This window comes from Typopeltis vanoorti, chromosome 3 (genome assembly GCF_054136105.1).
Source record: "Typopeltis vanoorti isolate ZY-2024b chromosome 3, IOZ_Tvanoo_1.0, whole genome shotgun sequence".
Classification (NCBI taxonomy): Eukaryota; Metazoa; Arthropoda; class Arachnida; order Uropygi; family Thelyphonidae; genus Typopeltis; species Typopeltis vanoorti.
The window spans coordinates 145,230,001-145,246,097 of record NC_143551.1 but is presented as its reverse complement, the minus strand read 5'-3'; the positions used below and the strand labels follow the sequence as shown (position 1 = coordinate 145,246,097).

General features: G+C 35.7%; 1 protein-coding gene across 3 annotated transcripts in view; it reads right to left on the bottom strand.

Annotated features, from left to right (window-relative positions):
* Positions 1 to 16,097, bottom strand: part of mmy (UDP-N-acetylglucosamine pyrophosphorylase mmy) — a 125,170-nt gene that overhangs the window by 24,204 nt on the left and 84,869 nt on the right. For all 3 annotated transcript variants that reach the window (XM_090390901.1, XM_090390903.1, XM_090390902.1), the window contains exons 4-8: positions 13,990 to 14,165; positions 13,065 to 13,237; positions 8,893 to 9,086; positions 6,606 to 6,740; positions 347 to 511 (exon numbers count right to left, since the gene is read on the bottom strand). In XM_090390901.1, the coding sequence (XP_090247027.1) occupies positions 347 to 511; positions 6,606 to 6,740; positions 8,893 to 9,086; positions 13,065 to 13,237; positions 13,990 to 14,165 (843 nt within the window). The remainder of the gene's footprint in view (positions 1 to 346; positions 512 to 6,605; positions 6,741 to 8,892; positions 9,087 to 13,064; positions 13,238 to 13,989; positions 14,166 to 16,097) is intronic.

The following is a 16,097-nucleotide window of genomic DNA, read 5'->3' as shown; positions in this document are numbered from 1 at the left end:
TTCGCGAAAGGGCACCTGAATAATTTGCGTTGAGAGAAGACAGCCAACGTGTTTCTGAGGAAGAAGACTTCTTTCTGAGATTATTATTTAGGATCAAATACTACTGCTGGAAAAGTACACAAACATCCATTTACACAAACACACGAGTACCAACTAAATCAGTGGGTTCAAACAGAGATAGGATAGGAGCTTTTCATTTTGCAAGTAGCCATCATTCTTTTGCGGCCTTTCCGCGAACAGTATGACATGAGTAATTGAGTTTATGTTACTGGTGACCTTTCCGAAAAAGACCATAAAAGAAATCGTAAAGAACCAAGTTGCTTTCTCCCCTAGCGACTACACGTACCTTTCTTTGCCTTGGATAACCTTTCCACCAGCATTGACAATGTACCTCCTGTGGAGCTTGTAGAGCGCGTGACGAGCAGTGGTCGGAGTGTCCTTCTCGGCACTGTCAGGGTTCTTCAACGGAGAAAATTCATCTTCTCGAAGGACCTCCCATACGGCGAATTTACTGCAAGAGCATAAAAATACAGTTAATACAAGAGGAGACGGGGGATTTCTGTCTGAAGAAAGCAATAAAATATGCAAAATACTTCCTGTTAATATTTGTAAATAAGTTTTAATAAGAATAATATGTGAGGGAAGTGCCAGTAGTTATCTACTATCCCCCTCTCAATATTTGGAGCTTAATTAAAAGAAATGACCTTAAACGGCGCGCGCTTTACAATACGGCAAGTCGTATTGCGACGCTAAGTTAATTAACACAGAAGTATACAAAATAAAAAACGTTGATACACACTTCCATGCGCATCACTTACTTCTGTTTTCTCATTCCTCTCCTCCTCAAAAAAATAACGTTCCTTCCTCAAAGGAGATTTGTGTCATGCGTATAATGGAGTAAAGTTGATAACTTCTTAAAAAAAAAAAAAAAAAAAGTGTTAGTGAGGTTTGTTTCTTGCGGGAGAGGGGGTGGTACACAACCTAACTTCGAATAAAATTTGACTGTTAACACTTACTTATTAGTCGAAAATACATTGGTATAGCAGCCATTTTGGGAATGCCTACTCTTATGAGCAAGTTGTATTTGTTGTTCATACGCCACGATGATTTATGCCGAGATGATTTGATTCAACCTGAGGACAGATGGTGGCCTTCCCTTGTCTCAATGATTAAAAAAGTGAAAAAGAATTTCGTCCTGTCTAATGAAAAAAAAAAAAAACAGTTTGCGGAGAGTGTTACCCATGACTCTGCTGCATTGAAGTATGCATGCCTCTGCGTCTTAATTATTATATAGCACCTACGAGGAGTCCAGGGACTCCTCGTGGTTTCATTGTTATTCAAACTGCAGATCGCGACCCGTTAATGGGTCATGAAATCAGTTTAGTGGGGAACAACCAGTTTTTTTTTTTTTTTTTTTAATGAAATAGAGAATGCAGAATAGTCAAGTATTTCAGATTTCGTAATCTTAACATGCCAACGACGGGGCTTAAAGTATATTATGTCCCGTCGAGCGGGCGCATTGTTTATAAAGTTTTAAATATTTAAGTCATTACTAAGTCCGCGCGGTTAGCCTAGTGGCTGTAGGAATATACCTGGGGAAGGAGTGTCCTAGGTTCGATTCCCGTCGGTGGTGTGAGATCTTCCTCAGCCTTAGCCGGTCTTGGGCGTGGACAGTAGGGTTTTTTTCCCCAGTTTATCCTGGGGGTTTTCATCCGGCAAACCGGCCTTGAGAACTCAATATTACGGACATAGGATACACCGGGGAGTTGAGCTGACCACCTTATCTTGTGAACGGTTTGAGGTGCGACGATTAATTAATCGACATCGCAAGGTAAAAGAGGGAAAAGGAAGATGAGATGAGTCATTACTAAAATAAACAGCCGAAAAGCTTAAGTTCGGCGATGCAAAATTGCATAATCAAAGTGGATATTAGATGCAGCATTATTTCAAAGCCGAATGTAGAAACTATGCAAGTTTCGTAAGGTAAGTTGACCAGAGAGCTTTTGCATTTCTCTGACATTTTAAGTTCCTTAGTATTGAACGAGAGTTTTTGCTCTCTGAAGAGAACTAACCAGTTCGAAACAGCTGTCAAACATTATCAAAACTGACTAATGAAAGGCGAATTCATGGACGCTTGGGCAGCGCTCATGTCTTCCGTGAATGCCGAGGAATGTATTCCCCAAGCTCTCTGTCAACTTACGAAATTTTCATAGCTTCTATATTCGACTTTGAAACAATACTGAATCTAATATTCACTTTGTTTGTATATAAATCACGCTATTTTAAAGGTATTATTAAATTTTATTTAATATTTTATGTATTTTACAAATAAAATTTATTAAACTTTATTTGTAAAATTACTATTTGTGAATTTAATGGTACAGAAAAATCTCAAATAAAATTTTGTTGTCAAACTTAATAAAACTACTTGTTCCCCCCCCCCTCTATTTACAGTATGATGTCTGTTGGGGGGTGGGGATGTTTATATACAGGGACAATTTCATTCCATTCTTCGGAAAGAATAGGCGTATGGAGCAAAAATCTGTTTATTCCTCTGTATAAGAACGAATCCTGTTTTATGGCGAACACACTCTTAGTATGTAAAAAAAAAAAAAAAAAATTCATAATTTCTGATTTTTATTATTTGAGTGTTTTTCTATATGTTGTATTTAAATTAAATCATGTTTGATTTTAACTTTATTTATTATATGTAGTAAGGACATGCATTGTTTTGTGAAACTTTGCAGTTTATTATCAGCTTAATTTCTGATACCGACCCCTTTTGGGACCAACATATACTGTTTATTGGAAGATGTCAACTGTTTATTTTACAAGGAAAGGAACTTTTCTAACCTTTACTACGAGTTGCCCTGGTAGTATATACCACCTCATAACCCTCGGGGTATCGCGGGTCACAATCAATAAAGTTTGAAAAACACTACACAATCCACACCAGAAACGCTTTTTTTTTTCTTCTTTTTTTTTTTTGTGAGAGTCGGATGAAAAACCCACCTTCGTTTCCGGAGGGGAAATCCTGCCGCCTTGTATAAGCCCAGTTAATTCGCTTTCAGGTGATACTTTCAACATAGTTAAATTATATTTTACGAACGATTAGTTGAAAATGATTTCATTCCAGGGAATATACTTTATTCCCGTATCTATGACAAATGTATTACAAAAATGTGCAATTTTACGCGAAATAAAATCATTAAAATATTATTTCTTAAAATATGATTTGACCTATCTTGTATATTTTTCTATCAAGATAGCCCCCCCCCCCCCTCAAAAAAAATGTTTAGGACCTCATGTTTAAAGAAATTAGTGCATTTGTTTCGGTAAATTGAAACATTAGTGAGTCACTGAATAATAATTTAATGTTTGATGAAACGATTCTGAAGTGTTTTTACTAATCACCCAGTTGTAGCCCATTTCTAATATTACATTTTTACAACTATAACCCAATCGAAACATTTTATATTATTATTATCCCAAGTTCTTGACGCATGCGCAGCACGAACAAGCATATTTGTGGTGTTTAAGTTGCACTCGAATGAACATTAGAAAGTAGTGTTGACATCGCTACAAATAGCAAAACTTATTACCATGGCAACATTACGTCACATCCGCCTGTGAACGTGGATGGAAAAGAATTTTATTACCCTGCTTTCTGGTGGTTTGAAAAAGTTCCATCTTTGATCACAGGATTTCCGTATTAATAATACGTTTTGTGAACTGGATTTACATAAATAAAATGAGAGGAAGGCAAATTATGACCAAAGTGCTCTAGCCAACCGATAACGCTATTGTACCTCTGCCAAATCACAAGTTGTCCTAGCAACAAGCAAACGCAGTGGTAATCGTGACAAATAAAATTTGGTATCGTATAATTTTTTTCTTTCAAACTTCCTCACTTTAATCATTTCCGAGAATAAACAGTGCTCAGTTTGAGCACTGTTTATTTTATTTTATCCAACGAGAATCGTCGCTCTTTCCTACAATATTTTTCTTGCTCGGTACCTCACCGAGTTACGTGAATCGAAAAATAATAATTTTGGTAATCGGATCTCTTTGTTTTCACATTAAAAAACCCCGCTGTTCGCAAACCGCATTTTCGTATGGAAATATATTCTCCCTCCTTGAGAGGAAGGGGGATGGAATTATGCAAACACTGTTTCACGTCCGAAAACCATTTTGTGTAGTGAATAGCGAACTCTCTTTTCAAAATCCTTTGGAGAACTTCTGGATTTTTTGTTGTTTGTCCCTCAAGCTACCTCCACAAGACGGCGTCTGACGTTTGATAGATAAGATCTTATCAACCAAGCATCAACTTTCCTGGGAGTTAAAAAAAAAATGAAGTATTCATGTGGGCAAAGAGAAGACAGATGAATTTTTCGTCTTCGCCACTGCATGCTAACTTTAAGATCTCAAATAGAAGAAATGGAGGGCTATATATTGGAACACGATGCACTCTTAAGGGGTTTGAAATAACCCGAGAGAGGATCAAATAAGCAGGATGATAGGATGGAGTATTTGAATAGTTTGAAATCTGCCATTGATGGGCACGGATAGTCAAAGGATTGCTAAAAAAAAATCTTTTGAAATTTTGCTTTCTTACATTGCGTAGTTGATACACAATCCAGATGGTTATTATTATCTGTTTCAGTTTAAAAAAATGAATACTCTCCTGCAAAGGATTCCCCAATGAATTAATCTGGTGCGAGACCACCATTTGGTGTGGGATATTGTTCCGGTGTTTTATATTAGCAGAGGGATGAAATGACGTTCCCACACTTTTTTTTTTTGTCTAAAATAAGAAAAAAAATCAGCAAGTTATTTTATTTCATTTTTTCAATCAGTTTCGCAAGTTAGATGTAAGAATGTCGATTCAAGTGTACAAAACAAATCGTTTTTTTTTTTGGGGGGGGGGGGAATGGCGTTTCTATTCACTGATGGGAGAAACAAGAAAGATATCTTCGAAATAATGCAGAAAAGTTATTATTTTTATGGTTGTGTTTCGGTCCTTACTTTATTGCTACTAATGTAATCATTTAATTTTTCTTGAATTGCAGAGTTTCGGCTGTAGTTGAGTACGGTATAATTCCTTTGCGGCTAAAGAATTTGGAATAAAGACATATATATTCCCATACACGAGAGATCGGGAGACCAATAAGCACATCTGTACCATGTGTGTGTGCAGTGCAGATGAGGACTGAGATAGAAATCCATTTTTTTTTTCTTTCTTTTTTTGTGAGTTGCAGGTTGCAGTTGTTTGGGAATAGGAAGGCTGTTCCAGAGGGTAGAGGTAGACAGAATAAAAGAAGATGAATAGAAGCAGGTTCGATATGTTTGCAGTTGCACAGTAAAGGGATGTTGGGCAGTTGCTGCTCTTGTATTAACAGGTGCAACAGAAAGTGGAGGAAGGATGGTCGCCAATTCACTGCAGCAATGTCCATGGAAGTACCTGTAGAATAGACAGAGCGCCGAAACACTGCGTCTGTGGGATAGAGATCGAAGTGAGTCTGTGAGAGATCACATATGAGTCTGATTGCTCGCTTCTGGTAAAGGATTTTAAGGGAAGTTTATACCACCCCATGCGAGCAGTATTCTAAACATGGACGGATTTGGGATTTGTATTTAGTGAAGACTTGGTTGGGTGTGAAATAGACTCTTGAATGAAAGAGAATGACAAGTTTCTTGGATGCTGAGGAGGCTATCGATGTGATGTATTTATGCCAGGTGTTGTAGCAAGTGTTCTTTGTTACTTCTGCACTAAGATTAACCGTGGCCTTAAGTATTATTAATTAGCTTTCATTTTGTGAGTTGAGTATACCACATGATGAGATTAAGGATGTGTTGCAAATCTGTAATGAATAAATTGAGTGTCGAAAACATGGTCAGTTCGTAACTTTGAGAGGATCAGACACTAAAACAGACATTTAGTTCATTGCTAGTGAGTGAGTAAATGCGCTAGTTGTGTCGAGGAAAAATAAAAAAAGGGGGCGGGGAGTGATAGATCTTCAGCGTTCAAGCAGATATTTGTTCCAAAATTGAGATGTTAAAAATGTAATTTTGGTCTACAATATAATAAACTATTAAAATTTTAAAAGTAATATTTCGAAAATATTAATTTATTTGTAAGATATAAAGATCTGTTTTCCGACTTAAGGCCAATGACAGACAAATACTTAGGTTTTTTTTAAGTTAATTCTTTTTATTTTAATATAATTTAAAGTAATGCGTAATGTTCCGTTCATGTATTTTTCTTCTCGAAAAATGCATGAACATCCGGGATAAACATCCACTTCCATCTGAGACCAGGTAATTCTGCTTCAGTCGAAAATCTTAAGTATGTTTCTCGCATCCTTGATGAATCTGAACTCTTGTTATTCCAAACAGGACAGAAAACATTAAAAGGAAAAGAAAAAAAAAGATAAAGTTCAAACTTTTTTTTTCTGACACTGTCTTCAATACGCAAGAAAATGTTTACACACACCGTTAGATGAAGATCATCTACAATGAAGAAATTTATTTTTAACCCAGTTATTAAATTCTTCACTTATGTGTATGAGTTAAAGTACCACAGCAGTCGGTAAAAATCGACTTACTCTGAAAATTCAAACACATCGAACACGAACTTCTCCAGCTTTATCCCGTTCGGTTTAGTTGGAATGATTAGCTGCCCATCATCGTTCACGTAAGGAATCTTCTTCTTTGCAGTGTGATGTTTGAGATCTTTTCCACTACAAGAAAGAAAACATTAATTCTCTATAAGAAAGCAAACAGCTATATCAAAAAAAAGGTTACAAAATACATTCTAAATTCAAAGTTATTGCGAGTCATATCACTGGTTTATGGATATTCAAATACAATCACGGAATATATTTAATGTCAGTTATTCCTTTTACATGCAACAACGAGGAAAATTAATGTTGGTATTCCTCTACATAATTTATTACCAGGCAGTACTGTAGCAAGCTACGCATTCTCGATCTCCATGTACCTTCATCGCTAATCTCTATAATATCTACTGCTTTATTCATGTTTTCATCTACGTGATACTCTCTCCATGACAACTGTTGATCGCTAGGGAAATATATTTTAAAAGCATCGAAGGGTGTGTTGACTGTGAGCATGTCTCATAGTAGCCTCTCAACTCGGAATAGCAGTCGTCACTCGTCCGAGTTAGACATAACCTAAAATTTAGATGAGACATAGTTGCAGCATTTGATTTCTGTGAGAAAATAGTCCTTGCTCATAGACAAAATACTGGGTATGTCTAGCTTTCATAGCACTGCAACCAACGCACGCTAGTTATGATGAAACGTAGATAGAGAAATTTCAAAAATTCATTACTCGCAATTAATAACTAACAGTTACACCTGTTTCTTGCTGATAATTAAGCCTCGTATAGCAATCCATTTTGAGAATGTGCCTATGCAATGTTGTGTCGCTGACTGCAGACGATGTTTAGATTATTATCGAGACAGGCTATTTGCATTAGCTATCTCGAGGCACATAAGGATGCACTCGACTCTATGTACATAGTTTTTTTGCGAGTAAATAAATATTAAGCTCGAGAGGCGAATATATAAAATACAGGAGTTACAACATGCCTTCGTTTATAGAGGGAAGAATAATATATTTTTATACAATAATGAATAATATAAATTTTTGATCGATTTAGATTCGCGTTTTTTATAATAATAATGCAGTTTATAAACACGTAAGGTTTATTATACAAGTGTAAGCTGGGTTCAATACTGAAATGATTATCCTGGATGAGCGGTTCTTCTGATGAATGTTCCTTCAACTTTACGCTTGCATCGTTTGTAAATTTTGACATTCCAATATCAGCCGCCAACCCTGTGGCTGGCCACTGACAATCTGAATGACATTCATCATTTGGATCGATTGAAAATCTCCTTGATTGTGACAGAAAGAATTCCTGCGATCTTATTGGCTGACCCGTACTGGGAACGAATATCACACCTGCCGTTATCTTGTGTCTCATAGGAGAGTGGGGAGAAGGGTTTTTTGAAGGGGTAGGGGATGATAGGGGATGATAAATATACAGCAAGCATTCGCTGTTCTGGCTGAAGAAGTATTCAATCACTAATTCGCTGTAGCACCTGCGAATAAACCGTGCGAGTTGAACTTCGATTCCCGTACAAAAAAAGTGGGTAGCAACTGTTAATAAAATGCAAATATCCCAGTTGATAATTTACAAATGTCAATCTGTCACGTTTTTTTTTAGGACATACCAATCGGGAATTAAATCTGAACCGTTGAGAAATTATAATTTTCAAAAAGAAATACGCAAGTTTGAATTTGATAGCGGAAGTAAAGTTTAGGAACTCATTTCTCAGTTTTTTTTTTTTTTTTAACATATGGTAAACAGGTGGGATACTTCGTACACGATATTGTTTTCAATGTATACCAGATTTCTATAGATGTCGCCAGTCTCTAATATTTGTGATTTAGAAACATGCTGTAGGAATAGACAAGCGAGACATTTTCTGCAAGATGCTGATTCAATAAAATTTAATTTTTAAACAAATGCACGGATTTTTTTTTTTTTTTTTAGATAAAACAACAAAATCAATATCGAAATATTAATAATAAATGAATGCTTAGGAATGTAAAAAAAAAAAAACTCATAGATTGTGTCTTACTAATTTGAATAGTATTAAGTCCCTCGAATATTTACACCTAAAATGCACATTACATCGGATAGGTGCTCGACCAAGATTTGCACTAGCCACTCACCATCCTTCCTCCCAGAATTACAATAAATGCCTAAATAAATTATCCACTTTCACACGGAGTGGAAAAAAGTGGATAAATTTAATTACTTTTCTTATTACGATGATTAGAGAGTTAATAAGCACTTACTTTCCAACGTATTGCAAGAAGTCCAGAGTGAAGAAGTGATTACAGATATTTCCAGCATTGAAGGTCAATCTTCCGTCTGCATTTCGTCTTCGTGCCGTCTCCAAAGAGATTTCGCTATACTCAACGACCTGATACTTGCCGTTCACCCTGCACACCACACCTACCGACTCTGTTGGAACCACCTTCTCAACCACCTGAAAAAGAAACGCATTTTGGAGCAAAATGCCGTACACTCCTTGCTAATACAAGAATTCATTCGGGAAAAAAAAAAAAAAAAGGAACCAGGTATCCCCCCCCCCATTCATAGCAGTCTAGTTTTCAGTCTGATAACTAATGGAAGCTAGTTATCAGACAGAAAAAAGAAAGAAAAAAAAAATGTTTTCAGACACCAAACCCAGTCAGGGCGATGTCTCGCCATCTACGACCCACGGTCACGCACGATTCCTCCCTGTTTACAAGTGTTAACTAAAGAAGCAGCTGGAATTGGCGTAAGTTGTATATAATTGGTATCTTAGCAGTCTAGTCGATGTGATATAGTTTGCATTTATCTCCCCTTCCACTATACAAGCGCGTGCGTGAGTCTCTCTCTCACAGAGAGTTTTAGGATTTATCCTTCTACAGACAGCATTTAAGCTACTAATATTATACTAAATAAATATAATGCCAGAAAATTCCCAATAATCAGACTGCTTTTAAATTAATATTAGCTGACTATCGCTAATTAAATATTGGTTGTTTAGTATGTAAATATAGGCAATTAAAACCTAAGGCAAGTATTATGTTGACATGAACATTATTGCCTCCGAGACAGGCTAGACTAGAGCAGAGACTTATCTCTGTAATTTATGTCATTCAAGTAATTGATCTTTGAAATTCTGTCGCTTACATAATCGGCTAGATGAGATAAGAAATTATTAGTGAACAGTGATGACAGACAAACAACTTTTATTGATTGATGGGAATACATTTAATACAGTCGAAGAAAGATTTTGGTTAACAAAAAGTGCTTTGAATGTTTTGTTTTTGGACACAATAAAAAAAAGTAAAAATTGTTTTGAAAATTCGAAGGTCATCTGTTTTCTTTATAACGGGTCTGTAGCCAACCAAAGAAATCGTTAGAAGAAGATACATTGGACTGCAGCGTTTCCTAGATTTTTCCTACGAGGAAACACTTCACAAATACTGAAGTTTTCACTGAACGCCTTGGTTATTTTTTAATGTATTAATATAATTAATCATAATCATAAAGAGTATCAGTGCACTTATGTATACGGTATGACATGTTGACAAATATAAAATTTCATTTAAATCAGATATTATTTCTGGGAAAACTCCCATGTTACTCCTCTTAAAAACTATTATTTTTACGGCTATTTTGCCTGCTTTTGTTTAGGAGTGCCCCTTTTTAATGTCATTGGCTTTTTACTTGAGAATTCTTAGGGCATTGCAGATGTATTTTTGAGACAAATATATGTAACATAGTGAAAGAAAATTCGCACATGCCTTTTCTTGGATGTTGTTGGCTGTCTTCTGTCTGCAGTGTACATACTTCTGCTGTTTTAGTGTTGAAAGAGGAGTGGGGGGGGGCTTAGGCAAGGTGGGAAAATTAATTTGAAAAAAAAAAAAAAAAACAGTTTTTTTTTTATATAATATATACATATATTACTTATTTGTAGGGGGAAAGATGAAAAGGGGATGGAAATAGAAACTGTTTTTTAGAGGAAGGGCTTATGGGAAAAGAAGGCCGGAAAAGAAGGTTGACGGGGTGCGAGCCGTTTCGACCGTGTGGGTCGTCGCCTAAGCCCCATCCCCCCACTCCCCTTTCCACACCATAACAGCAGAAGTATGCACATTGCAGAAAGAAGACAGGCAACAACATCCAAGAAAATGTATGTGCGAATTTTCTTCTATTATGCTACATATATTTGTCTCTAAAATACATTTGCAATGCCCTAAGAATTCTTGAGTAAAAAGCCAATGACATTAAAAAGAGGCACTCCTAAACAAAAGCAGGCAAAATAGCCGTAAAAATAATAATAATAACATATAAATCAGTTATCAATCACTTGACTAATGAAATCTTGCAGCATATTGTAGTTTCCTCAGGCCAACCTCATTAAATTAATTTGTGCTGATTTTCATTGACATCCCATTCTGATCAAAAATTTATAATATTATTATAAGTACTTACGAGTGAATGCAGACTTTTTCTCCTGTGTTCTGGTAGTTTTCCCCTCCTTTTGTACATCCTGGAGATCCTTTGTAGGCTGGAGGTGGATGAATCACTATCGGTTGAGTCATAAACACCTTCAATAAGAGATTTCTTAACACCAAAATTAAAGTCCCTTGTCTCTTATTCATATTAAAATTTAAATCGGCAGGTCTATTTAAAAAAAAAAAAAAAGGTACTTTTAAAAAATCACGGCACCACCGTTTCGAAACAAGCACTATCACCCTACAATACGAACTTGCGTATTGTAGGGTGATAGTGCTATCATTATTACTAGATTTGAGAAATGGATACAGACTACCTTGATCTTCAATTTCAGTGGAAAAATTTTCTTTCTACTCCCTTGCTGATTGGTCACTAACATTTACAACAAGGATGTTATTTCGCTCAGTTTGGAGAACAGAGGATACGCCGCCCATTGTTGTAATCGGCTTGCAGGTATTTACACGGCTTGGTCACTGACATCACGGAACACTTATTCACTTTCCGCGGAACATAATTTAGGGAACCCTGCACTAGAGAATCCGAAAGGTACCCGGACATTACAAAGTTTGAAAAAAATTCTTGAAGTAGTGCCAATTTTTCATATTCTTAGAAATTCTGAGAGAAAGAAAGAAAGAGAAAAAGACGAGAGAGAAATGTGAAAAAGAAAAAAAAATGCAGAAAAAATAATGGATAGAAAATAAATAACACAGTTGCACATAAATATATAACACAATAAACGTAACAAGATACTTCTCTAGAAGCAAGTTACCGAAATTTAGAATTCAAACTGCTACTGCGTAGAGTAGAAACAACTGATACGTTAATTAATTTTATTAACTAAATAAAATGCAGTCGAAAAATAAGTTTATATTTAAAACAACGATCAAAGCTCGCAAGCTAATGAAATAGTTTGCAAACAAAACTACTATTATTGATCAGGAGAACCAAAAGCTGTTTAGTTTTCTAAATTACACCAAACCGCCATCGCAAGGAATCTCATTTGCATAAACATATTACCGTATATTTATTTATTTTTTCTCTCATTTGTCATCTACTTTGCTACCGAGAGAAACTCAATAGTTACACAACAACAAACCAAAAGACGGCCAATCTTCAGCTAATTGTTTGACGTGGAGATTTCTGCACTTGATAACGAACGAAGGCAAATTTGTTTGCGAGGCTCTGAATTCCTCTCAAATGCACACAGCGCTCGCATACGGGAAATCTCATTTCCGTGCGTAATGTGTTAAAAGTAATTACGTTTTCACGACTCACTAGTTGTTCGTGGCGTTGCTGTCATAACAAAGGCAAACACTTTCACCCCGTTTCTCCAAGAGATTACGCCAATATTAGCATCATATCCTCGAGAAATACAGTTTAATTCACGTGTCTGATTATGGTTTTTTCTTTATTTTTTTCTGACAAGCTAATTGAAGCAAATTTCTTATAGACCGGTTTGTAGATGGCGTTTGTTCGTGACTATATTTCAAATAATTGTTATTCAGATAAGTGGGAGGTGAAGAATATAAAAGTGCATTATTTCCAGAAGGGAAAATTTTTATTCACGGATCTGAACTTAATATGTTGTGCTAAGCGAAAATTTATCTACCAAAATGAATAAATCGAAAGCAGTAATTCATCTATTCGAATGTGGCGCCATCTTTCGAGGAGTATTAGCACTTCAACTTTAGGACAGTTCTGAAAATGAATCTATAAACCAAATAAGCTTATTAATTGTAATTAAACTGTAGTAACAATGAATACCCTTCTAGAATCTAAAACCAACAAACCATTTAATTTTTATAAAAAACTAAAACACGCCAATGATAATTACATAATTTAGAGAAACTGACCACTGTGGGACTCTCGGTCTGTGTAAATTTCATTTGACTATCTTTATTAGAAAAAACAAACAAAACATTGAGTTCTTACCGGTTGCTTAGCATTTGAATCTTACCTTTCCAGCACAGTTTGCCCCTTTTCGAATACAATAACCTATAAACACGGGATCGGCCATCTTCACCAGAATATTGTCTACACAGTACACGTGGATGTATTTGATTCCTCGATTTTGCATGTCATCCAATATCCCTCGCCTTTTGAGAGCTCGAAAGAGACCTCCGTTGCCATCTAGGAGGAAGAGGAAAGAAAAAAAAAATGAGAATTCATAACAATAGTATAAAAAATTAATTACAAACTACTGATTACAGTAGAAGGAAGGGTTTTTTTAGTATGAAACTGAGTATCAACTTGTCCATCATTAATGACATTAAAAATAATAATAATTCTGTTTTAAAAAGATCCAAGATTTCCCATCTTGGGTCTTTTCCAACTAGACGCTATTTGCACTCAATGAGCAATAATATGAAAGTTGAATTTTCCGACTAAAAATTTCACCCGGAAGTTGAATTTACCATGTTTTTTTTTTTTTTTTTTTTTTGAAAGAAAAAAAAATAACAGTAGAAATTTCAACCAAAATACCAAAATTCTGGACAATTTCTTTCATTAAACATGACCCCATTCTCTCCACGTCTTAGGACTAAATTTTCAGGTATCTGAGAACCGAGTTAAATGTTAGCATACATTTAACCCAAAATATCCATCCAGATTCGAGTACCAATAACGAATAATTGTCGCCAAGATCCGAGATTATTTTTCTGGTATTCTCTTATGTTTAAATTATTACGTCACACCTCCAAGGCCTCATCGCGGGAGGGCACTCTTCTACACTCATCTAACCATCTCCACCACTACTTAATTCTCCTACTATACACAACTACGACTAACGCCATCTACCGTCGCCCATCACCACCACCAACAGTATTGCTTGCACGCTTGTTCAGAAATGTTAATGGAATCTATCCAAAGCATTTTTTACTTACCAGGAGCTCTAGAAACTTGACAAGGACTTTCCAAAATAATCTTTCCGTCCAAGGTAAAACAAGGAAGCATATACTGTTCAAATACCAGCAAATTTTCCTTTTGTAGACCAAAGTACCTATGATTGGCAAAGAACTCTAGAGTAGGCTCCATCGTGTGTTCGCTGGTCATGATGTACCTACAAGGAGAAAATTCATGAGTAGTGCATTTTACACAAAGGATTGTCAATGACAGTTCATTTTGTCTACTGCTCTGGACAATAAATATGATTTTTAAATATTTTTCAAGGAACTGTGTCATTTGGTTGCAAGTGCATACAACTTCTTCATCTGTATTGTTTTTTGTTTGGTAAATAACAAAGAAAAATCATCCTGAATTTTCTTGATAAGGATCATTACTGAATAAATAAAATACAAAGACGAATTAATGAAAAATAATTCCATACAATTTCTTAGTCTTACTATTTCTGAAAGCAAATCATTCATACCCGAACATGTATTCAGGATTAGCGATACAAGATAATAGATGAGTCCATTATTCGTGAATGCCAAACCTGCTAAGACTGTCCACCATCAAATTGCTTTTTTGTCCTATTTTGGTCATAAGGTAACCAAATTCCATTTCAAACTGTCTGATTATTTGCTGGGTTTTATCTTCGCTAGAAAAAGATGAACGTTTATGACTTTTAACTAAAATCGTGAAGCAAAATGGTCGACATAATTGGCAACTATTTTGTTTCTTCAGTAAACTCGAGAATAACTAAGACATTGTCGTTTATAATATGATTGCGTGCTTTCTCCTGGATGGATTTCCTGATTGTGGAATGAAAAAATGTTCATCCCGCATGAGACTAACTTACCTGTAGCAGAAGAAAAACTCCAGGTCCTTTTAACCAAAGGTAATCGCCAATACTCACCGAGCTACGAAGGCTCTCAAATCTTTCAGTTTTCATCAAATTTCCAACAGACAAAATAGTCCTTGGAGGTATTTTGTATTTAATACTTGTTACGGTACTCCGAAGCCAGCTGAGCTTTGTTTTCACATATTCCGAATGCTTTGCTCAATTACATATCCAATTATCAACCATTATGAAAATATTTAACTTCGTTGGAGAGGGGTGGTGGGAAATATAGTATTGTTTTAAATTTCGTTTGCAGAATATTAAGATTATGTATGTTTATTTGCTTACAAGGACCATGTATTCCACTTTTATACGCTTATCAAAGTAGTTTGTAAGAATGGTGCACTTTTCTTTTTTTGGGGGGGAACGAAGTTCTCTCCCCCCTGTTTATGTGCTATAGCTCAAATTATTTGAATAACATTCGATTATAGTTCTTGGGAAGTGACAAAAAAAAGTTGTTTCAAAGGATGAAAGTAGCTGATGAGCGAACAGGAATACACAGCGGAACTGGACTGAACGAATATATCATTTTAAAATCTCCGTTTGAAAGATTTTGAGGAAGCGATAGCATTATGGCTTTCACTACATTAAAAATATATCACATAGGATATCTGTGGAAGGGATACTCACGATATTTTAATGTTTGAATTTGAGAGATACGAAATGGAATGAATCATTAAGAGCGTCATGAATCAATGTGTCTTAGTATTATTGTAAATGTAATTAGTTCCCCCCCCCCCTTGAAATGTGAACATCATCAACTGAATAAAGAATCACCTGAAGCTGTGCTTTCTGCCTTCAAAAATTTTAACACATTTTTAATCAAAGAATTCAGTCGACCGAGTTATCTTTCCTCCAGTGCTGAATTGGAGGAAAAATCTCGTATGAAATTCACCACTTATGGAATTAGATTCAGATTTTCAGTTTGTGAAGCGACTCTAAAAACCATGTATGCGATTTGCAGGCAGTAAGAAAAGATAATTGATATATGCAGAAGGAAAACACTGGGTGAAAGGATAAATTGTCGAAACTCGGACTCCACTGTGGAAGGACCGCTAAACAGGATGCGACGCCTTGGAGATATTAAGAGGAAATACCGAACTGAACTAGATTTTTTCCCCAAATTATCCCTTAGCATTAAAAACGTGCCTTTGAACGTCTCATTTTATTTCATTTTTGTGCGATTTTAAATGAGAAAATAGGTCGAAC